The sequence below is a fragment of the Sphaerodactylus townsendi genome, linkage group LG05 (assembly GCF_021028975.2).
Source record: "Sphaerodactylus townsendi isolate TG3544 linkage group LG05, MPM_Stown_v2.3, whole genome shotgun sequence".
Lineage (NCBI taxonomy): Eukaryota > Metazoa > Chordata > Lepidosauria > Squamata > Sphaerodactylidae > Sphaerodactylus > Sphaerodactylus townsendi.
In genome coordinates, this window is record NC_059429.1 from 111449690 (window position 1) to 111476833 (window position 27144).

The 27144-nt window shown below is 43.4% G+C and overlaps 1 protein-coding gene across 1 annotated transcript in view; it reads right to left on the reverse strand.

The window, feature by feature from the left end:
* Nucleotides 1-2010: 2010 nt before the first annotated feature.
* Nucleotides 2011-27144, reverse strand: part of LOC125433508 (thyrotropin-releasing hormone receptor-like) — a 37303-nt gene continuing 12169 nt past the window's right edge. The window contains exon 3 of the mRNA XM_048498054.1: nt 2011-3029. Coding sequence (XP_048354011.1) covers nt 2649-3029 — 381 coding nt within the window. The 3' untranslated portion in view covers nt 2011-2648. The remainder of the gene's footprint in view (nt 3030-27144) is intronic.

Sequence of the window (27144 nt, forward strand, 5' to 3'; positions counted from 1 at the left end):
AACAGACCTCTGTTTCTTTGAAATCTTGTATTTTCTTAATACACACATCCCCCCTGAAGAAGGGCTGGTTGTGGTCTGAACCATGTCTAGGGTTGCAAAGTTCCTGGAGGGACCAGGAGTTTTCTTGGAATGACAACGAACCTCCAGACGATAGAGATCTGTTCTCCTGGACAAAATGTAAGTTTTGAAGGGCAGAGTTCATAGCGTCACAGCTCCCTCCACTCTGCAAACTTCTCTATCCCAGGGACTGCCCCCCAATTTTTAAGAATTTCACAACCTGGAGATAGCAACCCTACCATGGCAGGGTTTTGTGCAGCAGACGCATTTGTGCATTGCCTCACTTGAAGGCTGTTTGTGTGTCATGCTCAAATTGTCAACAGTAAGGGAGAAAATCTGAGTTACCCATTAGGTTTACAGCTGATGGCTTCTAGGGAGACAAATCATTTTCACAAACAGTGTTGGGTGTTTTCCCCCCAGTCACGTAGATGACACATTCAGATTCCTTTTAGGCTGTATTTAGCAACCCCCTTGCAGAGATGGCCCTTCACTGTAAAGGTGGAATGCAGATTCATCAAGATTCATTTCAGGGCTTTAACAGCAACAAGGAGGAGATATTCTGCCCCTTGACACTCCCCAAAGCATGCCAAGCCACTTTGATTACTAGTATGTACAAGCTATTTTCAGGATGTCACAGAGACACTTTATCCTACACTGGTGGAGGTGGCTGTGCAGAAAAGCATGGTAGTTGACAGATCAGTATATATACAGCAACACTAGTACACAAAACACAGCAGGGCAGAATCAAAATAGTGCTTGTGTCTTTTGTTTCACGGAGCAAATCCACTCTCTGGCAGAAAAGAAACTGCAATAGAACAAGAAGAGAAGCCCCCCCTGACCTTTCCAAGCTGCACGGAAATGCCTTCCACAGCTGCTGAGGGCGCTAAGTGCTGCTTTTTTGACATCCTATAAAAATGGACCTACTGCTGTGCCGTGTCTCTTGCTTCCCTGGCAACATGGGAGCTGATACACATGACAGGGGAGCTGGGTCTTAAGATTACAGACCCCAAGTTCATTCCTTTGTCCCTTACAGTGCATTCCTGTGCAAAGTGACATCTTAAAACCACTGAATTTATCAGTCAAGAGTGCCAGAGTGTTAATATAAACAGGCCTGGACTAAGATCTGAGAGATCTGGTTCAATTCCTCATGCGGCCATAGAACCTTGCTGGGTTACCTTCCATTAGTCATTCTCCCTCAGCTTCACCTTTGTGAGGATCAAATGCAGAAGGGGAGACCGCTGTAACCGACTTTGGTAAAACAATCTCAAGAGGCTTGGAAAGGTATAACTCTGCTTAGGACTGCTATGTTAGGCTGTTATCCCTGATCACCAATTTGACTGATCAGCCATTTGACTTGTCTGCCAGGACAGTAGGAAAGTCCCTGATCTTATTCAGGCAGGTTTGTGTCTGCTCATCCGCTTCTAAGTATCCCTACTGGCACCATGCATGTATTCCTGCCTCTAGCAACCTCTTGAAAAGATCCAGGGCCTGCCTACCAGATTCCCACAGCTGTAGGCTAGTTTTGTTGGGACTCCAGTGCAGCAGACGGAAAACATATGGAAATCTTCCCCTGGATTTGGAAGAGGGCAGACTTAACAAGGGCATTTCATTTAAGGTTTTTGCCCATCTCTACTACAGGAGACCTGGGTAGCCCAGGCTAGTGAGACCCTTCCGCACATGCAGAATAACGCACATTCAGTGCACATGCAGAATAATGCACTTTCAACACACTTTGCAGGCCCCTTCCGCACATGCCGAACAATGCTCTTTCAATGCGCTTTGCCGCTGGATTTTACTGTGCGAAATAGCAAAATCCACTTGCAAACAATTGTGAAAGTGGATTGAAAGTACATTATTCTACAGAAGGGGCCCCAGTCTCACCAGGTCTTGGAAGATAAGCAGAGTCAGGCCTGGTTAGTATTAGGAGGGGAAATCAGAAAGGAAGTCCAGGGTTGTTATACAGATGCAGGTAATGGCAAACCATCTCAGTTCATTTGTTGCCTTGAAAACCTTATGGGGTCACCATAAGCCAGTTGTGATTTGACAGCATTTTCCTCCACCACAACAGAAATATATACCCACTTGCATCAAATGGCATTAGTAACTCAATCTCCATTTTGCACCTGGCTTTAAAATGTGGGGCAATCCTTGCGCTGCTTTAAAGTCTCTACCCTTGCTTAATGTGAGAAATATGCCTGCAACAAAGTGAGCCGAAGTCACAAGGAGACACTGTGGGATCCATGCTCTTCATTCTTCATGTGGGTCATTTCAGAACCTCAAAAGATCTTGGTAGTTCTTTCTGTACTGCCCCCAAAAGTTCTTTCTGTATGGCAACTGAGCATGACATAAAATAGGAAATTCCATTGCGCTGCCACATCCCATACAAGCTCCCTAATGACACACAATACCAGCTGAAACATTTGGCCTCAATTAGCATTAAAGGTAAATAAACCCATCAGCCTTATGCAAACATTGGGTTAAAATGGCAACTGGGAAGTTATGAAATATTAGGCCGTGTGTCATGCTGTTTCTACATTTCTGAAAACCACATCAGTAGGTGGTTTTTGCCAAAGTCAACATCATGCTACGTTTTATTTAGAATATTTACTTTTCCTTGCTGTTGGAGGGTAACCGTTGAGATCTTCTTGTTCTGTCAAATCATGCTCCGAGCTGTCATGGGAATAGTCCTTCATGGTGCTGTAGAAGACTGGAACACTATATTGGGTAGTGGCTTCAGTTCTTTTCTGCTCACATTTGCATAGCTTTTTGAAGGCAGCTCTAAACTTTTGAGACATCACGTTATAAATTACGGGGTTGATGGCACTGTTTAGGTAGATGCAGAGCCTACAGAAGAGGAGGAACCAACTGTTCAGGTAAGGAGGGTCCATGAAGGAATTAACCACCACCAAGGTACGGTACGGCATCCACAGGAGGGCAAAGAGGATCACCACCACAGCCAACATCTTGGTCACCTTTATGTTGAAAACAGAGAAACGAGATAAGTGAGGCTATTTTTTTCAGCAGAGTAAAGCTAGCAAACCATGTGAGCACTTGTGACCTCCTACGATTACAACTGATCTCTGCATTTTAAAAAAGTTACCTGGAAGAAAAGGGCTGCTTTGGAGGGTGGACTCAATGGCACTATGCCCCACTGATGTCCTTTGCCTCCCCAAACTCTGCTCTCCCCAGGCACATGGAGCTGGCAACCCTAGCAAAAACAAACTTTGTGGGGAAGAAGGAAAAGCTGAAAACTCACTGAGTTTGAATAAGAATTAGGCCAAGCAAGCTACAGAGCTGGGATTTGAAGCATACTACAGGATATGGTTCAGGATTGTGATAAGAAATGTGTTTTCTACTAGGGATGAGGAGATGAATCATAATTTATTTATTTATTTATTTATTGGATTTTTATACCGCCCCATACCCAAAGGGCTCTGGGCGGTGTACAATACGAAAGAACAACATAATCAATTAAAACATTTAAAAGCAGCGAAACCATAAAACATGTCTAATAAATATAATAAGTTACAGTAAAATAAATGGCGTTCAACAGTCTACTACTATAACTCCCACCCCTCCCTCAAGAGGGGGGAGCAGTGGCGTCCAACATTCCAATTCTAAAAGTTCCCTCCCCCTCCAAAAGGGAGGCATGGCGAGTCTAGGATGACAATTGGCCCAGATGTCAGGGCCAAAAAAGGGGGGGCACCTTCAACGGCTGGTTCCTCCAAAGGCGAGTATGTTTGTGGCAGGACAAGATAAGACTGTGGGATGACTAGGCTGAAGGGCAAGGTTTGTATTAGATTATATGTATTGAGGATGCTTAATAGGCTAATACATATTAACTTCTCTTCCTGCTCTGACGACAAACTGTACTATAATGAACATACAGGAAGAATATGGGAGGGGGCCACATATTTAGGAGGAACATGTAAGTAGATGGACTAGAAAGCTGTGACTCTAAGTACCCCTAGCCAATGGGGGAACAGAGAGGGTGTGGCGAATTCAGGAGAAGGGGATAGACGTGCTGTGGATATACTGTTTCGGTGGAGTCTGCCCATGTGTGGATGGCTCCCCTTTCTTTGCAAATAACACTACTTAAAACTCTCTTCGTTGTCTTGATATTTGGTAAAGAAATATTGGGCACCGCAGGATCATGTAACGTCTTAAGAATACCACCTTGCTAGTTGAATTTGCTCTCTTTTGGTTAGTGCTGCAAAAATGTTTATTTATTGATATTTCTAAAAAAAATGTGACCGGAACAAACAACACAGTCCTTGTCTCACTGACTACAAGGACTAATCAATAACCAGAGCCTGGTCAAAAGAAATATTTGTAGTTTGATCTTATCCAAAGATAGATGTATATAAGCTCATTCATTTCAGTGGGTTTAAGGGCACATAATTCTGTATGATTGGGATGCATACAGACACCATTTAGAACTTTTACGTCAATCAGTTGAGTACAATATTACATGCTCAGCATCACTTGGTCTTAATTTTATGAAATGAAAAGTTTCTATTAAAAAATAGTGGGCGAGGCTATTGGGAGAAACTGAAAAAAGAACAGGCACAGGAGTCAGAGGAATGCTGACAACAGAAAGCAGATACAGGGGATAAGAAGTGAAAGAAGGAATAAGCTGAGAAAAATGAATGTGTGGCAGTACATAAAGTAGATGACTAACAAGGCAAGCATGAATTTATTAAACACAATCAAACTGAGTGGGATTTTTAGGTTGCTGGGGGACAGCACTTGGGTTGCCCAGCACATAGATCAGAACCCCATGCTGCACCTTATGCTTCTGGGCGATTCCGCACAAGAGTATAATAGGTTTGACCCAGTTCCCTGAGAAGGGTACTAACCTAGGTCGAAGCCATTGTTGTTCCCCGCTGCAACCAGCTTGATCCCAGCTCCGAGGGCGGAATCATCCTGTGCCTCTTTGCCACTCCATTCCAATCGGCTACTGTTCTACGGCCATGTTCTGTCTATCCCCACACGTTATTAAAAAAAACTGCCACAGGAATGGAGGGACAAAGGTGGCGTTTTTTGATTGGCCAGCTGTACGCATGCCTGAAACACTCAGCTGTGATTGGCTGAATGGGGGACTCCTGGCACCAGAGATTCTGCACTTTACTGGAATCGACCTGAGTTTGAGCATGGTTCCCCGAAAAAGTTGTAGTTCCCAACTGGAGTTGGATATTTGACTGTTACACGGGGCGAAGCTGGTACAAAACCACATTGATCCCAGTGGTTGTGCAGAGCACTTAGGTCGAACGCAGCTTGAACTTAGGTCGATTACGCAAGTGCGGAATCGACCTCTGCTTACCTTGAACCAGTATGTTAATAAAAGGCTATGGCCAACATTTTTTACCACAAAATCATGCTGTTGTTGTATTAATTTGGGATATAATAGGTGGGAGGGCTCTTAGTTACTTCTCTCAGGCAGCAATGCAAATAGTGTAAAAGTTAGTATGATGTAGTGGTAAAAATGTCAATTACCTTGGAGCAGTGGTGGGATTCAGCAGGTTCGCACCACTTCGGCAGAACCGGTTGTTAAAATGGTGCTTGTAAACAACCAGTTGTTAAATTATTTGAATCCCACCACTGCTTTGGAGATTGGATTTTGAATTTCCACTCTGCAGTGGATGGTTACTGGCTGACCCTGGGCCACTCTTCCTCAGTCCAACCTCCCTCAAAGGTTGATTGACATAAGAGTAAAATGGAGGACAGGAGAAGAACGTGGGTTGCCAAAAGGAATTAAAACAGGGTAGAAAGAAAGAAAGAAAGAAAGAAAGAAAGAAAGAAAGAAAGAAAGAAAGAAAGAAAGAAAGAAAGAAAGAAAGAAAGAAAGAAAGAAAGAAAGAAAGAAAGAAAGAAAGAAAGAAAGAAAGAAAGAAAGAAGAGGCAATCACAAGTGAGGTGGAGGGTGTGTGGGGAGGGATTAAAAGAAACAGGAAGAGTCTAAAATATGCTGAATGCAATGCAAAGAGGCAACAGCAGACATCAGAGACTGCTAGAGATAAGATGAAATAGAAGAAATGGGGGTCAAGACCTGAAGATCTCATAAAAGGATGGAAACTCTTAAGTCTGCCTATCTTACCACTCGTTTCAGAAAAGTCTGAAGACTTCCTCGGGATTATGGAGGCTTCCACCAACAGATGGGGCTGTTCTTCCTGCCAAAGGAGACTTCTGCCAACTTCCTCTAGCGGAAGGGGCTCCTTCAAAGGCTCCTTCTGCTGTTGGAAGGATTCAGGCTTTACTGAGCAGAGTGGTAGAATGCATGCCAATAAATCAAAGCAATTACTAAATTAAAAGAAAAGAAAAAGACAGCTTATATATTTTTAGAAGTAGAGAACAACTAGGAAGGGCAAAAATAATGAACTTGGAATTGGCACAAAAGATGTGACGGTTTTCTCTCTCTTTCTCTTTGTATTCTTAATAAATTCCCAAAAGATGGCTGAAGATCAGAAGACTTCTGAGAGTAGGATTTGCATCTTCTCAAGGCCATTCTACATTTGACAAAAGGTCAAGTCTCCAGAAATATAATAATTATAAATAGGAAAAAAGCCCCCCCCCCAACCCCAGTTAAAATTCTGGCCCTAATTCAGTCAAATTAGTCATGATCAAGGACTTGTCTAGATAAGATGTGAGAGATTTGTGACTAGACTTTCTTGTGGAAGAACAAAGTTACAGCACTGGGGCATGGAGGTGGCGGTGTTCTCTTTTTCCATCGATCGTTCTCTGGATAGAAACTGGTCCACTTGAGCAAAAATTAGCTCCACTGTGGAGGGGGAAGAGAATGAATTGATTTCTCACTGGGAAATGACGAGGTGGGCAAGAGTTAAGCTTGCTTGCTCCAGTGGTACAGTTCTCATCTAAATCTCTATGGGTCATTTTAACACAGCTATCTGTAGCAAGCAAAGTGACATGACTGAATAAAAACATAACACCTTTGGCAGATCAAATGCTGCCATCCTGTTCATACAGAGGATACAGCCAATCATTGTTTGTTTCAGGAGCACTCAGCCAATCATTGTTTGTTTTGGTATTTATCCCATAACTGTGAATTGATTCTGGGTTCTGTGAATAGAAACTGTACCTGCATGGGAAAAAAAATGTTTCCCAATTCATATGATACAGCAATCATGGTAATCAGGCACATTGTGGGATCCCATGTGCTCCCCGTTCCCCAGTAAATGGCAGATTCCAGCAACATGTAAATGGAATGCTACAGTAATATCTACAGATGGCTCTAGGGAATATGGCATGTATCTTTCCACTCAGATCAAAGTGAAAATGAAAAGATGCATGCCTAAGGAGCCTCCCGCCAACTTAAGGGGCACTTCCTCAGGCTGAGGCAGTAGCCTCCTGCACTGGCTATAAGGCTGGGGATTGGAGGGGGCAGCAATATTGGGGGGGGGGGCATCTTGATTGACAGTAGAACATCACATCCACGTTTCATGCCTTTATAGGAATTGCGGGAGCGGCATAATTTCTGGGTTTTCCCCAGAAGGGGTGTCATGCTCTCAGCCCAATGGCTATTTTACTCCTAGCACCACTCAGAACAATGGTTGGAAATAAGAGTCAGGGACAGGGAATTCTTCACCCCCACTAGGAGCCTTAGTAACCTTACCTGGTCATCTGCCTGGTTTCCACTTAGTGTTTCCTACTCCATTTAGGAACTGGAAAAGATCAACTTCCTGGCCTCCTCTCCCCTAGGCTTCTTTTAAAAGATAGCATGGCAAGCCACACATGTCACATAGCTTCCCAAACTCTCACAAGGCTCCTTCATTTCTCAAGAATTCAGGCATCTTTTCAGTTGTGTAAGAAAGCATAGCAATTAACAGGGTTGCTAGAGCAATCAAAATGGCCACCAGACTCACAAAGAGTTCAGGGAGCTCAACAGGACATACATGGTTTATGGTTGCCAATGCTGTGCTGAGAATTCCTGGAGATTTTGGGGTACAGCCTAGGGAGAGTAGAGATTGTGAAGGGGAGGGACTTCAGGAGAGAATAATACCACAGTCCACCTTCCAAAGCAACCACTGTCTCCAAGGAAACTGATTTCTATAGTCTAGGATCAGTGGAAATTCTAGGAATCCTCAGGCGCCACTTACTTTGCAGCATCGTTTTAAAACAGCCTGGCCGAGAGGAGGCCGATACTGATACTTTGGGACCCTTACAAAGAGTTTTCATTACTTTTAAAGATCTCTAATCAAGTTGCACCCAAAGTCTGATAGAAAGTAATGAGATTGGAGTTAGTATTTTCAGTGGGAACTACACTCATCATTAATTTAGCTAGACTGGGGCTATTACATTTTAATTAACAATAGATTTCTTGGCCTTGCAATGTTTCTCTTAGCAACTCTTACCCTTTCGGTATATCCTGATAGTCTGGTATTGACCTGTTTTTTCAAGCCCCTCTGACGGGGACGGCCAGAACAAATGAGATGCCAGGACAGCCCTTAGCAGATCTTTACAGCACCTTTTAATGCTCCATTGCAGCTGCAGGAGCAGGGACGGGGTGCCTTTAACACTGGGGCTGCATAGAAAGAGGTTTAGCCTTTCCACCCCTGCATACTATCAATTGAAACTGGCCCTCTGTATAATTATAACCTTTAAAAAAAGCTAGGCAAATGAGAGTCTGACTTGCTTCCTTTTGAAAGGCCAATGACAGTGCTGGTGGCGTTGTCAGGTCTCTCCCCATAGGCCTGCCCGATCCAGGTTGGGAAATTTCTGGAATTTGGAGATGGAATCTGGGGAGCAAAGGGACATCAGTGGGGTACAATGCCAAAGAGTCCACCCCTCCAAAGCATCCTTTCCCTCCAGGGGAGCTGATCTTTGTAGTCTGGGGATGAGCTGTGATTCTGGGGGATCCCAAGTTCTACCTGGCGCTGACACCCCTCAGGCTGTTTCCGCACGGCCAAAAAACAGCACCCTAGGGATGGAAAAAACACCGTCCCTGGGGCGCTGTTCACACAGCTGGTGCTGCTTTTGGCCCCTCCGGTGTGGAGCTGCTTTTAGGCCTCTCCCTTTTTGGCTGCGCTGGCATGAGGGCACCACTTTTGGCCCCTCCGGTGTTCGCGAGGCATTTACCTTTCCTTCCTGTGCAGCTCTGGATGGCTGGAAAGACACTCCCACGCTGCCCTCCGCTGCCCGGGAGGGCAGTGTGGGCATGTCTTTCCAGCCATCCAGAGCTGCACAGGAAGGAAAGGTAAATGCCTCGCAAACAGCCACGCCCACGCCGCCCTCCGCTGCCCGGGAGGGCAGTGTGGGCATGTCTTTCCAGCCATCCAGAGCTGCACAGGAAGGACAGCAAACAGCAAACAGCCTGTGGGCATTGGCAGCATTGGAACTGCCTGCACAGGGCCGTGTAAGCAGTTCCAATGCTCCACCAACTTTATTTAAGCCAGTGGGAGGCCGCTGCTCTGGCTGTGTGGAAACAGCCTCAGAGTTGGTTTCAAACAGTAAAACCTGATGGGGTGGAACAGTTAGCTCCTCTCTCCCCTTCCCACACTGCCCCAGCCAGCCAGCCAGCCAGCCAGCCAGCCAGCCAGCCAGCCAGCCAGCCATGTTCACATCCAGTTTGATATTCACTAATGTGATATTTATTCATTTAGATATTTATATCCTCCTTTTCTTCCCACTTTTGGCTCAAAGCAGCATCGTTCACTCTTCCTCCACTTCACCCACACAACTATAAGGTTCCCCAGTGAGCTTCCACAGCAGAGGGGGGAGGGTTTTCAAACCGGGGGTTCTCGCATCCCTGGTGTGGGACTCTAACCACTATACCGTATGAGGAGAAAACAAAAGGAAATGTGCGTTCCATCCTCTGAAATCCTACCGTAGGAGATTATTCTACTGCACATATTCTTTCTTCACTAAAGGAAGAAAAGGGATATGAACATTGGGGGGGGGGGGGGAAACGACCCCAAGTGTCCCTGAACAAATGCCACTTTGGATGCTGCATTTTAAAAGTAACAACAATTGAAAAGGTCTCTGTGAAGGCAGAGTGCTTTGGCTTTGTGAAGCAGATGTTTATTTTGTATTTTGTTGTTTTGTAGATTTTATTGATTTCTGAGTCCCTGTAAGCAAAGCAAAACCAAACTGATCAAACAATAGATGCAATTAAATGTTTCCAGAACCCAGCACAGGTTCCAGGGTCTCTTCTGACAAAAGAACTCCCTTTTTAATACACATGGAGTGGGTAATAAATACACACATCAAAGAAGCATGCAGAGAACAATGAAGAATCAAGAATGAGGAAATTTGCTCCTTTTCATTCTTGCTTTGTGCCAGCTTCCCCCTGTCCCCCTTTTAAATACATTTGTCTTGTATTGGAGGTCTCTAACAACTGTAAGCCCTACACAGAGCTATTTGTGTGACAGCTGATTATCCCCCCTGTCAGCTTGCATTCATTAAACACAAAAAGATGTACTGTGTAAAAAGCAGCATTAGCTAGACAGACATATAAACATGTGAAGCTCCTTATACTGAGTCAGGCCACTGATTTATCAAAGTCAGTATTGCTTGTGTAACCCCCATGCTCAGAATGGGTTGACCCAGAAAGGGGTGGAGACTCAAAGCAGGAGAAGGCTGCAGAGCTCATAGTTTGGAGACAAGGCTACCAGACTCGGACCTTGATTTCTATAAACCCTTAACACCTTGTTAAGGTAACTGCAATATTGTTGGGAACTACTGGGAAGGTAGTTGTTTGTTTTTTTGCTAAGTTGTAAATGTTGGAGTTTATTATTTCAGGGTTTTTGTGGTTGTAATGGGTGAGAGTTCTCCTGGAAACCTTCATCATGTTGAATCCTGTTCATCAAGCCCTTGGAGTCTTCAGGAGCCAACCCACTTGCAAAGAAGAATTGGACTTAGCAATATCAGAAGACTGTAACTAGAAGGACTTGAAATGAAACCTGAACAGGACCTTGAAGTGTGATGTTAAATGTTGATGTTATATGTTAAGAAAGTAAACCATTTTGTTTTTTTTAATTTGTTGTTGCAAACTCATTCCAAGTTCTGCACCACAGAACCCACAAGCTGAGGTTACACTTGCTCCAACCGGCTCCCCAGGTAGTGGCTTTCTAATCACCTACTGTGAGATCCTTTCAAGTAGAAATGCTGGGGATTGAACCTGGAGTCTTCTGTAGGCAAAGCAGAAGTTCTGCCTCTGAGTCATAAGTCCTCTGCAATGTACACTCACATGTCAAAAAGAGGGCTGATGTGACTCTAGAGGAAAAATACTCCGAAGTTCAGCTTCCCTGTGGAATCTCACAGTATCTTTTGCAGTTCTGGTCTTCTACTGAATTTTATTCTCGGCATGTTTGGACCGTACCAGTCATTTTCTTTTTCATGACCCTCTTCCTCACCTCCACGGTGAGATATAATAAAAACTGAAAGCCGCATAATTCCTACCATGGAGGTTTGCAATTTCTCTGTGATTTCAAAATAAGTTATGGCTAAGAACTCAACAAACCGGTCACTTCAAAAAAGCATGTTAGAATTGTAATGATATAAATTTAGCATAAGAGAACAAAACAAAACAGGAGATCGTTACAGTTCATTCCTACAGCCTGCACTGGTAGATGGTATAACTTGACACCTCCATGATGCAGCTGGCTTCCACTCGGGCCAGAGCTTTTACGGCTCTGGCCCCTGCCTGGTGGAACGCTCTTCCTCCAGCAGTCTGGGCCCTGCAAGACCTTAAGGAGTTCCGCAGGGCCTGCAAGACCGAGCTGTTCCACTGGACTTTTGGGGAGGCCAGCCATAGATATGCGCGCCCCCCCTCGTTCTGACATCACGAGCCCTGCTGTCTCCCCTTAGGGGAGTTTTAAACTGTTGGACGCCATCTATTGTCTTCTGTAATATAATAACGTAGTAATTGAGCGCTGTATTTTAACGGGGAGGGGTATTAAGATGCATGGAATTTGTTTATATATTTAATTGTATTTATATAGTTATGTTGTGAACCGCCCTGAGCCCTTTGGGGGAGGGCGGTATACAAGTTTAATAAATATAATATATAATATAATATAAATATATGGATAATCTACGTGAGCACTATTAGATAGAAATCTTCATTTCTTGCTGACTTAGCCACCAGCCTAGATCAGGGATCCAGCAACTCACGGTGTCTTAGTTCTCAACACTCAGACCAGAAATACTATAATCATTATCTGCTGTGAAAAAATAGGGGAGGGACTGTGGCTTAGTTGTAAAGCATCTGTTCTGCATGTAGAAGATACCAGGTTCAGTTTGGGCTTCTCCAGCTAAAAGTATCAGGCGGTGCTGTGAAGGAGTTTTGCCACAGACCCTGGAGAGCCACTGCCAGTCACACTACCCTTGACAGACCAATAGTCAGACTCAATATAAGGCAGCTTTGTGGGTTCATGTGTTACTGATCTATTCGGTAGTCAGTTTTGTACATGCACATTTTTAAAAGGACAGTTTTATGGATACTGTAGGCTGCCACAGACAAATGGGTGGGTTCTAGATCGAATTAAGCTTGAACTCTTCCAAGATGCTAAAATGACTAAACTGAGGATATTGTACTTTGGTTACATTAGGAGAAGACATTAGTGGGTGAAAAAGACAGTAATGCTAGCACCAGGAAAGACCCAACATGGGATGGATGGACTCAATATGAAATGGAAGACAAAGGCTGGGAGATTTGGTGAGTAGTGCCCAGGGAGGGTTGAGTTTGCAGTGGATGTGATGTCACTTCTGGACGACGCTCTATGCTACCTTCCCTAGTCTCTACTTTCTTTACCATAGAAACCAGGGGAAATTCCTACAGTGTCTTTGTATAGGGTTCATTTTTACTCCTACTTCTCAATTTCTCAGGGATAGGAAATTGGAACTAGCTTGAGGCTGGTAATTCCTCACACTGGGCAGGTAAATGGGAGGCCTAGTCCTTGAGGTCAAGGAGCCAGCAGGATCTGATCTGCAGTCAGAAGAGGGAATCAGCATAAATCACCCCTGCCTCCTCAATCAACAGAACCATATATTTGGATTCAACCCATATTCACTGGCCATTGGCATCTATTCTCCAGTTCCCCAGTTCCCCTGTTCCCTTCACCCCCAAAGAAATAACAATACTGACCTCATGGACAAGAGATGCTGTGAACTCATGGACCCAAAGCATGTTTTAAAAACATTTTAAGGTGTTATGTAAATGTTAAGCATCATGATAAGAATAGTTGTTTTTGTAGTTGCTGTTCAATGAAATATTATTTTAGAGTAAGGTTACCATGTACCTCTTGGCAACTGGCAAAGGAGTGGGGGGAACTTACCAGCATTGCACTGAAGCCTAGTCCCAACATTGTTGTTGACACATCAACATTTTCAGCACTCACCAAAAATGATGTCATCCTGTCAGTGATGACATGGAGATGGTCTGGTATTTGGGCAAAAATTATGTGGTAGAAGCCATTTTCACTATAGAGTTTTTGCCCAAATGCCAGTGTCATTGGTGACAGAGTGACACTTCTGGTGCTCCCCAGAAGTGACTCCACATGTCAGTGACAACATGGGGGCTAGACCTCAGTTCGACTCCGATAAGACTCCTGCTGACCAGCTGAATGGTACGGGGGGGGGGGGCTCAAAGAGGGGGGATTCCCTGCCCCTGGAGGGGATATAGCAACCATGTTTTGGAGTGAATATTCACAGATTGTCTTTGTGATAAAAGGTGTAATTATTATTCTAAGCAGCAAATACCAGGATACAATACAGGCAGATGGCACATCAATTCAAATCCATTCTGTGTTTACTCTGTAACTGGAACTGATATTGTTCTTTGGAAGCACTTAGAAAGGCAGAGAATCAATCCACGTGGCCGTCAGACCAGAATGGAATTTTAGGTGCTCTAAATTTCTCAAATTGCAATCTTGAGTAAATGACAAGAGAGAACCTTTTAGCCTTTTGGTAGAAAGAAAGTTTTCTTCCTGGCAGCAACAATTGCTGGGAATAGCTTGAGGGAAATAAGTCAACAGCTCCCTTTTCGAGTTTCTGGCAATTTTCCCAGTGAGCCTCAGCAAAGCCTCAATATTTCCCCACTGAACTTGGTCATTATTTGTAAAGTGGAATTTCATTTGGCCGCTTTCTGCTGACTCTGAAGGTTTTATTATTTCTAGAAGAACTCCGGCAGGTTAAGTTGGGGTGAAAGAGAAGAAAGTGAAATCTGCAGAAAGAGGCTGCAATCCTACCATGCCTTGAGGTCTAACCTTGAAGGCTGTTTGAATTGATTCCACGTCTTTCTGCTATCCTCCGGTAATTCAAAATGGCATAAAATCAGCTCAGTTTTAAGCCCCTTCATTTTTACAAGCTGAAAGTACTTTAGGACAGGCGTTCTCTTGGAGCCTTCACACACTTTCTTTTCTCCTATCCTTACCAATGGCCATAGCTCTTTTGAACTTATGATACTGTACAGAAACGGATGTACTGGGGGACAAAAGGGAGACGAATGTGCATACTAAGACCAAAAATCCCACTTTTGAACATTATTCATTTGGGGGCAGGTTTCCTGCGCCAAATCTTAATTAAAGGCCTCAGCTAAGACTGCCAGGACCCCTTGGAGATCAAGGGTAGGGTTGTCAGCACTGGTATATCTAGGGTAGTGTTTTTAGGGCAGGGCAAGCCAGGGCATGTGCCCTGGGCACCACTTGCAAGACAAGAAGCCGTTGTGCCTCCTTCTCCAGGCTGTACCCACCATCCCCCATCTCCTGATTCATAGGCAGAGGTGGGATCCAGCAGGTTCTCACAGGTTCCCGAGAGTAGGTTACTAATTATTTGTATGTGCCGAGAGGGGGTTACTAATTGGTGATTTTGCCACATGATTTTTGCCTTAGTTACGCCCCTCTTCTCAGCAGTAGCGTGCAGAGCTTGAAGCAGTCTAGCAGGAGGTGCATCGGCGTGCGTGGCAGCCTGCGCCTGCGTGCATTCGTTTCCTGCCCAAGGACCGGCGCAGCGGCTGCGTCCTTGCCACAGCCCCGCCCAGGAATGCCCGGCCATGCCCCCGTCGTGCCTCACCCAGCCCCATTGGCGCTATACCACAGTTTGAATCCCACCACCATGGGAAACTGTTACTAAAATGTTTGGATCCCACCACTTTTCATAGAATTACCATAAGTCAGGAGCAACTTGATGGCATTTTACACACATACACACACAGCCACTCCTGATGTTATAGGGCAAGGCATGCTTTTGTAGAAAATCTATTTGTTGTTTTCATCCTTGACGCTGACATTTGAAATATTTCAGATATACACCTAAAGGCCTAAAGTGTGAAGAAAGTTCTCATAAAGGCTGGTACCATTCACTCATCATCACTACTGCATCAACTGCTTAGTCAAAACACTCCTGAATAAATTAGCTGTCCTTCTAGTCCATAAAGCTTAAGAAAAGAGTTCCATAAGCAGGATTTTCTTAAATCCTTGCTAGGATAAAAAAAATGGATCTGCTAGAGGCTGGCAGTGAATTAACATAAAATTCTGAATAAACATAAAGGGAATTTGACTGTAGTGACTTTACAAACGTCATGTGAAATTTAAGTAGAGCTTTAAAAGCAACTTGTAAGTATCACCTTTGAAGGCTGAAATTTGAATTTCAGTTAGATCCACATCAACGATCCTGAGTACTGAGGAAAGAAAGGTCTGACGGATACTGAATGCTGTTTGGATGTTAGTGATGTTCAGAATTCTAAGAGTGTGGATTTTTAAAAAGCCTTCAATAGTTTTGCATCCTTGTCCTTGAAACAAATCCAATGTAGCACAATGAGACAGCCCGAGAAGAGGCTGATGAAATCAAATTAGAAAGAACCCTTTTCAAACTCAGCTAGATCTACCAAAACATTTTATCCACCGTGTTGAACCGGGCAAAACCTCTGAGATTTTCTTCATCGCTTCCTTTCCCTCATCAAATGCTTGTAGGGATTCAATTATGTGTTTACTGATTTCCAAAATATATATTTACCGAAGCATATTTCATCTGTTATTAGTTGGAAGAATGAACACATACTGCGGTGACAAAATAGGACAGCAGCAATAAGCACCATTCCTGACAGTCATATATAGACAGAATCTATGATCACACAAATGCGAAGATGTGAATTTCTCTGTGTGATCAGGATCCATGAATTGCTGATTCTATATTAAGCCTTACATGTACACATGCAGGATTGGATCCAACCAGTTTTTTTCACTATCTATTGCTCAATTTCTCTCCTTGCCACTGTCACAACACATATGGCTTTCATCATGTAGGTCCCATGATGGTCAGAGAGAACTACCCCTTTTTTGATGGTCAGAGAGAATGACTCCTTTTTTTTCTCACCAGCTGAAAAAAATGATTGGGTCCAACCAATAGGCTCTGCAGATACATTCCAACAAACATGAATGGGGATAGGGTAACAATGGTTTCTGCAATCCTGCTCCCCCTCCACTTGCATTCATTCTGCCCATTTGAAACATCTGAAAAAGGCTTAAGTAATAAAGCACATGGAAGAAACATCACGAACTTCAAGCCAACTATAGCTGTGACGTTATGAAAGAGATAAAGCAACCCAGGGCTTCCTCACACCATACTTGGACCAGCCCTGATCTGGGACAGAATGGCAATTTCCTGTCCAAAATGGAAATAGAAGATGTGCAGTTAACATCTTGGGGAAAAAGCAGGATATGAATGTGAGAAATAAACAAAATTAGCATTGATAATCCACATCATTTTGCCTGACTCTGAGGCAGTCAATCAAGGCCTGCACTATCCACTCTGACAGCAGACTTTCATATCACCTACTAGCAGATAATTTTTAAGACTCCAGATAACAAGGACTGAAACTGGAACCCTCTGCATACAAAGCAGACACTCTGGCTGTTTCTGCATGACCCAAAAACAGCACTCTAGGGACGGTAAAAACACCATCCCTGGGGCATTGTTTGCACAGCTGCCGCTGCTGAAGCACAGCAGCACTGTGCTTCCCCCCCCCCCCAAAAAATGGCAGGAAGACGCTGTTTTCAAAACTCGCTCCATGAGCAAGTTTTTTGGAAAGCGACATCTTCTTTCCAGTGCCGTTCAAAGGGCAACAGTGTTAGGGCGCAGTTTTTAGGCACTGCCTGTTTGTGTCTTTTGTTTACCTTGTCTTCCCTCCGAGGCTCCGGAGGGAGAAGGGACCCGCCCTCACTGCCCTCTGACCCCCGTGGGTCAGAGGGCAGCATGGATGTGTCACTTCCTCCCTCTGGAGCCTTGGAGGGAAGACAAGGTAAACAAAACACGCAGACTGGAGGCAGCTCCATGTGGAGCCACCTCTGCAGTTTGCAGCAGCTTTGGGGCCGCCCACAGGAGACCGTGCGAACAGTCCTGTGGCTCCACTGGCATTAATTATGCCGGTGGACAGCTGGTTCTGCCGCCGTGCAGAAACGGCCTCTGTCACTGAGCCACAGTGGCTCTATCACTGAGCCACTGAGCCCAACTTAGAATTAAGAGGCTAGCAACAGTCCCTGATTTCTACACATTCCCTTATACAGTTGTGTTGCTGCATTTGATATAATCTATTCCTGCACTCCACACTGGTGCAACAACAGCGTACCCAACGCCTTCTTAGAAGTGCTGAGGATGGAAGAATCTCCTAATTAGCAGGGAGAAATTATAGTTGCCAGAGAAAGCTTAAACCGAACAAAGAACTTCCTTCTGCCTATACCTGTCACAGCCTCAGATCTCAGTTGTTTCCTTTTGTGATTCCTCAAAAGGGAGGCAATCCTTGCAATAAAACAACCTGCTAAGTTTCACAGGAAAGGAAAAACTTGGCAAAGTAACAGGCCTCCAAAAGCAGTTAAAGCAATTGCAGAACAGTTCCTTGGAATCAGGGGCACGACCTCTCATGGTATAGATCTTGTGCCTTCCTAAGCTTAAACCTGTGTTATAAAACCACAGGGTGGAGCTAATCAGGGCTGCAGAAGGCCATCAAAGGGACCAGAACCCCATGAATCCCTTTCATCCACATTGGAGTAGGCTTGTTGGATCTCCAACAATTCAAACCTGGAAACTCCTGGGGTGAGGCCTTATGAGTTCATGGGGAGGAGCCTGATAAAATCACACTGAACAGCAGTACTAATGGTTAGAGTTGCCAATTTCCAGGTGGAGCCTGGAATTCTCCAAACCCTTCACAACTTGTTAAGCTTTCTGCAAAAGGTAAAGGTAGTCTCCTGTGCAATCACTGGGTCATTACTGACTCATGAGGTGACATCATTCCCCACCCAGGGACATGACAATATATTCCCCACTAAAACATTCCCTTCTCACTGGACACAGTGTGTAGCAGACTTCCCTCTGTGATACACCTCTGAAGGTGCCAGCCACAGATGCAGGCGAAACGTCAGGAACAAGATCTATTAGACCATGGCCACACAGACTTCCCTCTGTGATACACCTCTGAAGATGCCAGTCACAGATGCAGGTGAAATGTTAGGAACAAGCTGTACCAGACCATGGCCACACAGTCCGGAAAACCCACCAGAACCAGCCGCATCATAACATTTACTAGGAAGACCATGTTTGCAGGGTGGCTTGCTATTGCCTTCCGCATCAGCTACACCTAACCCGCCGAAAGCTGAGCACTCATTTTATTGACCTTGGAAGAATGGAAGGGTGAGTCAACCTGGAGGCAGATACCTGAAACCAACTTCCATTGGGATCAAACTGAGGTCACGAGCAGAGCTTTGAGAGCAGTACTGCAGCCGACCACTCTGTGCCACAAGGCTTTTAAGCTTCCTGTATCCATTCCAATTAGTTCTTTTAAATTAAAATTTCTTTCATTTTGGACAAGAGGAACCAAATTCTTAACCATGTAAATTGCCTTTTTCTGTTGCTTTTCTGGCTCTGATTTTGAGTCTGGGCAACCACGGACATCTACCCTATTCTAAATGTGGCTGCACTTAAGGTACAGGATATGTCCGGGTAACATGAATATAAGTAGAAACAGAAAAATGAGATTGTGCACATTTTGTTAAAGATTTTTGGGGGGCAGGGGGCGGGGCGGCGTTCACTGGCCATATTTTTTCTGATAAGCATTATTATGCTGCCAAGAATTATTTGTTCTTACATTGTTCCTTTGGCACTAACTGTGGTTATTCTATAATTGCTCTTCTGCATTTAAATGTCTTTTGGTTGTTTGGTTGCTAAATATGCTGCATCTGGCATTTGAGGAGATGCTTCCCTCTCCCTTGCTGCCTGCGCTTCCAATTATTTCATTACCCTCTCACATCTAAAGCCTCCTACGTCGCGGTCTTCACTCTTCAGCAAAAGGTCAAAGTGCAGGAAAGAAGTCAGCTTTAGAAAGGAGAGTTTTCTGCGGCATTTTCCACAAGGAATCTTGAGCAGACCTTTGGCTGGTTCTTAAGGAAGGGTCACCAATCAGGGCATACAACCCTTTCCTTTCTGTCTGCCCTAATGAGACTTGAGCCGTTGCCTTCGCAAACAAGTAGAGGTCTGTCGAAGACCAAAGCAGGGCAAACACTGCATGCGTCTTCAAAGGTGAGTGCCGCACTAGAGAAATGGGGAGTGAGCGACCTCAGAAGCCACAAATAAATGAATTAATGATAGTTTTTAAAAAGGGGACACTGAACCGGACATAAGGACACCATTGCTAATGATTTGCCAAGTGCTTTCCAGAGAAACTGATATAATCTCCCATTTGCAAGAGAAATGCCAAGCCTAGCTAGAGGAAGAATCGTATGATCCCAGTGACAAAATGGTTCAATTTGTATACAGGGAAAATGCATTTTTGGCAGACATCAAGGGACTCCAGCAGTGGAACCCAGGTATTTGGTGGTGCCTTATTCTCGGGGATAGCTTAGCAGTGGGAGAAAGTTGCTGTCCTTCTCTCTGATGTGCTTTAGCGCCATCCCTGAAGATGGCCAATTGGAGGTACTGCAGCTCAGTAAGCTTTCTTTTGCTTCTGCAGACCTTCTGACCGTGGCCTGGTTTCTCTGTGACTGCGCAAGAAACAGAATAAGTACTCGGTTTCTCTGCCTCAGCTGCAATTCTTAGGGCTGTAAACTGACCAAATAATTGGTTTCTCACCAGCCTTATCACTAATTCATTGACTAAACGATTGAAGTTATATGCATTTGCACGTTGCCAAAAGGATTGTGGGGATGTTGTTTTTTTTCAGGTGACACCCACTGTTAGAATGAAGGACCCTTAAATGTTTTCTTTTAATATCCTCTAATATAATGACATAGCAGAACCAAAAGGGATTCTTGGGGAGAGGAATGCTTTAGGCTGATCCTGCATCCAGCAGGGGATTGGACTAGATGGCCTATGTGGCCCCTTCCAATGCTATGATCCTATGGTTCTGTAAGATGGCCCTTTAGATGTATGGGTTCAGGGCATTCAAGACTTTAAAGTTCTTAATCGGGACCTTGAATTGGAAACAAACTGGCAGCCAATGCAGCCATTGCAAGACAAGCAAGATATGTTTCCATTGGCTGGGTCCTGACAATAATCAGGTTGGCACATTGTGAGTCACCTGCAGTTTCCAGGTTCTCTTCAAGGGCATCATTACAGTAGGGTGCATTACAGTAATTCAGCCAAGTACTAAAACCAGATTTATTGATCCATCATCTAAATCTTTGATCAATCAAAATTGATTTAAGTTTTTTGTTTTAAATGAATAATGTTTTCAAGTGTTCCCTTCATGCACATTTTTGCATAATTCTTACAACAATCCTGTAAAACAGACCAGTATTAACATAGCATTGTAAAAATGGAAGGACTGCAGCTGAGAGTCTGTGGTTTCTGCAATGTCACAGTGAGTTTCTGGCAGATGGAAGAGTCAAACAGGGCCCCTCCTGATTTGTGGCTCTGATATACCAGCTTACATTAATTCATTTTCTACAACGAAAGTTGTCCGTGTGGGAAAGACATCTGGGCTCTCAGTAACAAATGATCATCAAGTGCAAATCAGAGGTGGAAGAAAAATGAGGGAAATTCCTAAAGATTTCAGGTCTACAAGTTATGCACTAATTTCCACTTCATTGGCCTTAGAAGGGCATAGCTCTGTTTAGGACAGTTCTGTGGGTTCCTCATTATAAAAGTAACCCTAAGAACACTTTAATGGGAGTAAGATCCATTTAACTAAATGAGAGTCACTTTTGAGTAGACCTACTTAGGTTTCACTTCTCTGTTTGCACGCTAAGCTTCTATTATTCCCCTAGCTTCTATTATTCCATATTTGGAGGCTCAGCACCTTATACTAAAATCAAAAGTGCATGGGATACTGTACAGTGGGCACTAGGGAAATATTTTCAGCATGCACAATTTGTTGTCATTCATATCGATCTATGCTGCCTTTTCATCTTATTGATTCCGGACAGATGTGGATTTTCAAATGTGCCTGGTTAGCAAAAAGATTAGATGACATATAATTAAGCTTTTGATCACTTAAACTCTCAGAAGCTTTGACACCAGAGTTTTACACTGCTGTCAATGACAGCTCTGAAAATCATTTGTAGCCTTCTCTTTTAGTATGACAGATGGAAAGCCAGAACTTAAGAGTACTGTGGTTTTTAATGATCCTCTTTCATTAGAGCTGATAACCTCATGACCAGGACTGCTTTTTTCCCCTTCTTAGATAATTAGATTTGGGTCCCAATGCATTGATGGATGTCTCCCCCCTCCCCCATGTACACTTGAAGAGCTTTGTGGTGTACTGTTAAAACAGCTGTGATGCTCTGCACCAGAATCTCTGGGTGGGTTATTGATCCCAATTTCATTATTTTGTAAAATTTCTCATTTCAGAGTCAAGTGCAAATGAGGCTATTGCATTTATGAAGAGTTAGACAAATATGGGACTTCAGGGTTTTTTTACTGCTCTGAAAAAGCCTGAGAATTTTAATGGTGGCTTCGTCTGCTTCCTTTAATCTCATGACATCTCATTCGTCCAAGAATGCCGGTCATTTCTCCAGCATGGTAGGCAGAAATCTGCAGGGAGCTGTAACCTGTAGCAGAATGGCTGTCCAGAATGACAATCTGCCCTCTTTTTTTTTTTTTTAAGAGAATGGCTTTTATTTTAACTCTGTGACTAAAAAGGGTCCCAATGTGTAATCTGGGCAGAAAACCACCCCAGAGTTACAGGCAGTCACAGACTGCCTATCCATGTGACACCATACTGTTCCACCAGCAAACACTCTCAGATGCATGTTATAAATCCACCATAGGGTAGTTCTTAAAGTTTTGGGTTAGCATTTGATAGGCCTGAATTCAAATTCTTGCTCTTCTTTATTTTGGGTTAGTCATTCTTTCTGCCTGGCCAAATTCACAAAGTTGATGTGAAGACCAGAGAATCGTGTACATCAACCTAAGCAACTTTAAAAAAAGGCCCATTATTTTCTCTAAGAAGACCTGCCTTCAAATTTTGGCTTGGTACATCTGAGCATGAGCATGTTGAATTTGCCTTCCACAGCAAGTGTGCACTGTTGTATTGACAATGTGTTCCTCTCTACCTGCCCAGATCACTTTTAATAATTCACGGGGGAGACATTATTTACACTGTTGGGGTACACATTATATTTCCTCAGTTGGGGGAAGTACCAACTCTTCAGGCTCATTTCACACTGAGAAATAAAAGCACAAGGAAAAGAAAGGAGAAGATCCCTTCCCCCTGCAAAACAAAGCCCCAAACCACATCAGGCCCAGATGCACTTGCGAAGAGTGGCACTCCAGAAAACATGCCTTGAACCCACCGTGAGGGAAAATGTAACATTCAGACAGGCCCTGGGCCTTCTGGCTGGCAAGAAGTAGCCTTGGGAAACTATTTGGACATCCTGCTGCTTGTATGTGGGGTATCCAGTGTTGTATTGAGAAGATTACCATTGCCTTGCCGTCGGCCTGCCTGCCTGCCTCCTCTGCTCAATGTGTATCTCAGTAAACAGATATTACAAAAGAATCACAAGCCTCCAGTAATTTTTTGCTCACCCAAATCCTCACCCTGTAAATCCAAGAAGGGAACGTAACACTATTTAATTAAAAAAAACACTGAGCAATCAAGGTGAATGCACAATATAAAACCCTGTATTAAAAAATTAAGTTGCAGAATTTAATTTTAGAAAAACATTCTTAGAAGAGAAAAAGGAAAATAGGAAAAAATGAAAGGGAAATTCCATTTATGGAATTCAGCTGCTGTACAATGTGAAGGAAGAATCATATCCTTTTGCTTCAAATCATAAAATATGTGTTCTTAGAAACATGGCATGCTTGTCCAGACTTTTGAACAGTCATTATGTCCCCTTCTTCCCCACTTAGTTGTATCCTTACATAGTGCTGTGGAAACACTGCTTTTCATAATTATCTACCAATTTAACTCCATGGACAGAACGTCTCTCATTCTGGAGCTTTTGGTGGTGTTTTGCCACCAAGTCACTTCTGGCTTATGGTAATCCCTGGTGGAGTTTTCACGGCAAGAGTCAAGGTGAGTGATGTTCACAGTTGGCTTGCCGTTGCCTGCCTCCATGCCACAACCCTGGTATTCCTTGGAGGTCTCCCATCCTAATACATGCCAGTGTTGCCCCTGCTTAGCTTCTGAGATATGACAAGACCAGGCGAGCCAGGGCTATTCTGATTAGGACTCTAGAGAACTACAGCTGGGTAATATTTGACTGTCGTAATCCTCTCCATGCCAATGCTACGATGCTAAAACCTGCATTTGTGGGCATTTTTCCCCCTGTTCCTCAAAGACAGCAGCTCCATCCTTGTTTCAAAACTGTTCAACCTGCTGAGTGCCTTTGTACAATTTTTTTAGCTTGAAAAGGCTTACCATGAAAAATTTATTTACTAAAAGCAAAACAAAACCCAACTGTTCATGCTCTGAACAACTCTTATACCAGATAGGCTATATTTTTCTTCCAGCTAAGTTCATTCCAGAGCCTTCAACAGGTTGCCTTGGGAGCTGGGAATTTGTTTCTCTGTAGGAAAAGAACAATGAAGAACAGCTTACTTCCACTTACTTCCTGGGGTTTTTTGCTAAATAGACAGCTCTGGCTGCCAGCTTCAGGGCACTGAGACTCGGCCAGTGTATGAAAGAACTTATCATGCTCGTTCCTCAGCTTGAAAGTTCTTCTTGCATTCTTGCAACAAAGAGAAATTGATTTTGCCTCCAAGTTTTATTTCCTACCATTTTCTTTCCATACTTGCAGCCTAATCCACCTGCTTCTGTACTCCTCCGTTCTAATGTAATGGCCACAGGACTGGGGATGGGAGGGATGAACGCTGTCCAAGGTGCTGTTCTTGGCTCATTGGTTTGAGCCACTTGTCAATTCTGGGCCTTAGCTTTCCTACCTCTGTAGTCCCAAGAAACCTTAACAAATGTTTAGCAATCTTATATGCAGCAAGCTCTGCAAGGAAGCTCGGACAGTGATCCCACTTAAAGAAGGTCCTATGTACTAGCATAAATATGTGAGATAAAATAAGTCATGGATCACTATGAAAAGTATTATTATTATTACTGTAGATTTCACAGCTGCCAGATCTTGAGCTGGTTGTTGGCCTTCATTACAATTCGAGCCTCACCCAGAGGCCTAGGAAGTTGTAATGTATCGGCGTAGTATTCGTGCGGATCCCAGCAGGGCTGCCTTCTGAATTTAACAGATGTTAATTTTGTCAATTCGAAGATGTTTCAAGTGCTGCCCTATTATTATTATTATTATTATTATTATTATTATTATTATTATTATTATTATTATTATTTGAACTCCCTAAGAAAAGCCTACTTCATCAGGCCAGTGGTCCATTTAGTCAAGTGTTCTTTCTTGCACAGCAGTCAAACAGTTGCCTGGGAAGACTAACAAACAGGCCATAGAAGTCAAGACCTTTCCCTGATGTTACCCCCTAGTACTAGCATTCAGAGGTTTGCTGATTCTTTATAAGGGAGTTCCTTTAATTCAACATGGCTAGTAATAATTGATGGATCGATCCTCCATGACTCTTAACGCCATTTTAAAGCCATCTATGCTAGTGGCCATCACTATGTGCACTGGTAGAACTTGTGTGAGTCCCTCCACCAACTAGCTTCCCTTCCCTTGCATGCCACGCCTCCCTCCCCTCCCCCTTCCTCCACTAGGGTGAATGGGCCATGTCCAGATGCTGAGGCCCCTCCTTTTCCCTTGCATGCTACCCCTTCCTCCCCTCCCCCTTGCATACCACCCCTCCCTCTCCCCCTCCCTCCACTAGGGTGGGTGGGTCATGTCCAGATGCCGAGGCCCCTCCCCTTCCCTAGCATGCCACCCTGCCCACCCCTCCCCCTGCTTTCTATCATAAAGAAAGGAAGCCAGTTGGTGGAGGGACTCATACGATTTAACTTAATTGCTATTTCAACATAGCTATTTAATTGCTAATTCTTGTTTCTTAAGATTAAAAAAATATGCAGATAACAATTAGTACATTTAAAATCTCTCTCTATGTGATTTAATTATTAATGGAGTAAAGAAGAACTTTGTTTCGTCCACCGTAATTCTCTTGCCCATCAACTTTACTGAGTTCTAGCATTATATGAAAGGGCCAGCAGCTCATTGCTGTAAAATCTCTCTCTATATGATTTAATTATTAATGGAGTAAAGAAGCCCTCTGGGGAGGGTGGTATACAAATCTAATAAACCAGAAACAAATTTTAATTTCTAGGTAAATGCTACAGCTAGAAAACTGAAATTGTGACTTCAAAAGTGAAGCAAACAGATACATGACAGACAGACAGATGATATTTGAGACTCCCCCCCCAATAGGTTTTTGAAGCAGATTTTTTGCCAAATAAATTTTTAAAGTTTTGACAAAATATTTCCACATTTTCTACCCATACACAGCAAAAAGAGAAGCAATTTTAATCATAGCAGAGAAATAAGAATATAGATGGACAAATGACAAATTGTACAGCATGCAGAAGTTGTAGCCGTTCCAAAGAAAATTGCTATTCGCCTGACTCCACATCAAGGGACCCATGACAATTAATCATGCTTAAGGTTGGCTTATGTTTCTAGTGTTAAAATGTCATCAGGACTGTAGAACACTGAATTAATCTTGTTTAGTCTTTTGAACAATTAATTCAATTGCTGAATTGAATTAATTCTTTTGAACAATTGTTTAGTTCTTAACATGTCAGTGTAGATGATTGTCTGAGGATATTCACAAAAGATTTTTTATCAGTTCATTCACACTAATAAATCATGTCTAGTTTGGGGTGCTGTGTGGTTTTTGGGCTTCAGAGAAGATGCCAGCCACAGATGCAGGCGAAACGTCAGGAGAGAATGCTGCTAGAACACGGCCATACAGCCCGGAAACCACACAGCACCCCAGTGATTCCGGCCGTGAAAGCCTTTGACAATACATGTCTAGTTTGCAAAATATACCCCAACAGAGACCTACAGCTTTGGATGCATATTTATTTACCTAATACATTTTTATTTCACTGTTTTTCCAAAGAGCTCACAGCAACATATATGGCACTCAGTTTTTTTTATTTTATCCTGACAATAATTCTTGGAGGTAAGTTAGGCTGGAAATGTATGACTGTCTAAAGATTCATAGCAAATTTCACAGAAGCCTCTATCTGAGCCTATAGAACTGATGTGGAAGCCCTTGCAGAGGTGGAGATCTGAGTGTGCTTTGGCCTTTCTCACAGTGTCTATAAATTGCTGGACCAAGAAAATATATTATTTAGATCAAGAGACTACACAGGAGATTTACAAAAAAACACCCAAGAATTAATCCATTTCACTCAGCAGGGATGCCACCAAAATCAAACTAAAAATCCAGAGTCTTAAATCTGCACCAAACGTACTAGTCAATGCTCCTGATAAAGGAAACTAATCTGTAGATCCCTCAACTTAAGCCAAAATGGTGCCCACTACAATCAATCACAAGTTGAAGTGAATTAATATTGGCTTAAAGTTCTTACATGTCATTACCCACAAGACTGAAAGCACAAATATTAATGATCTTAAAACTATCAAACATGTTTTTCTACAAAATTGGCCTGATCCAATAAGGAGTAACCCTCACAGTTCAGTGCTAATTCACATGAAAGAGATCGCTACCAGAGGATGCGCA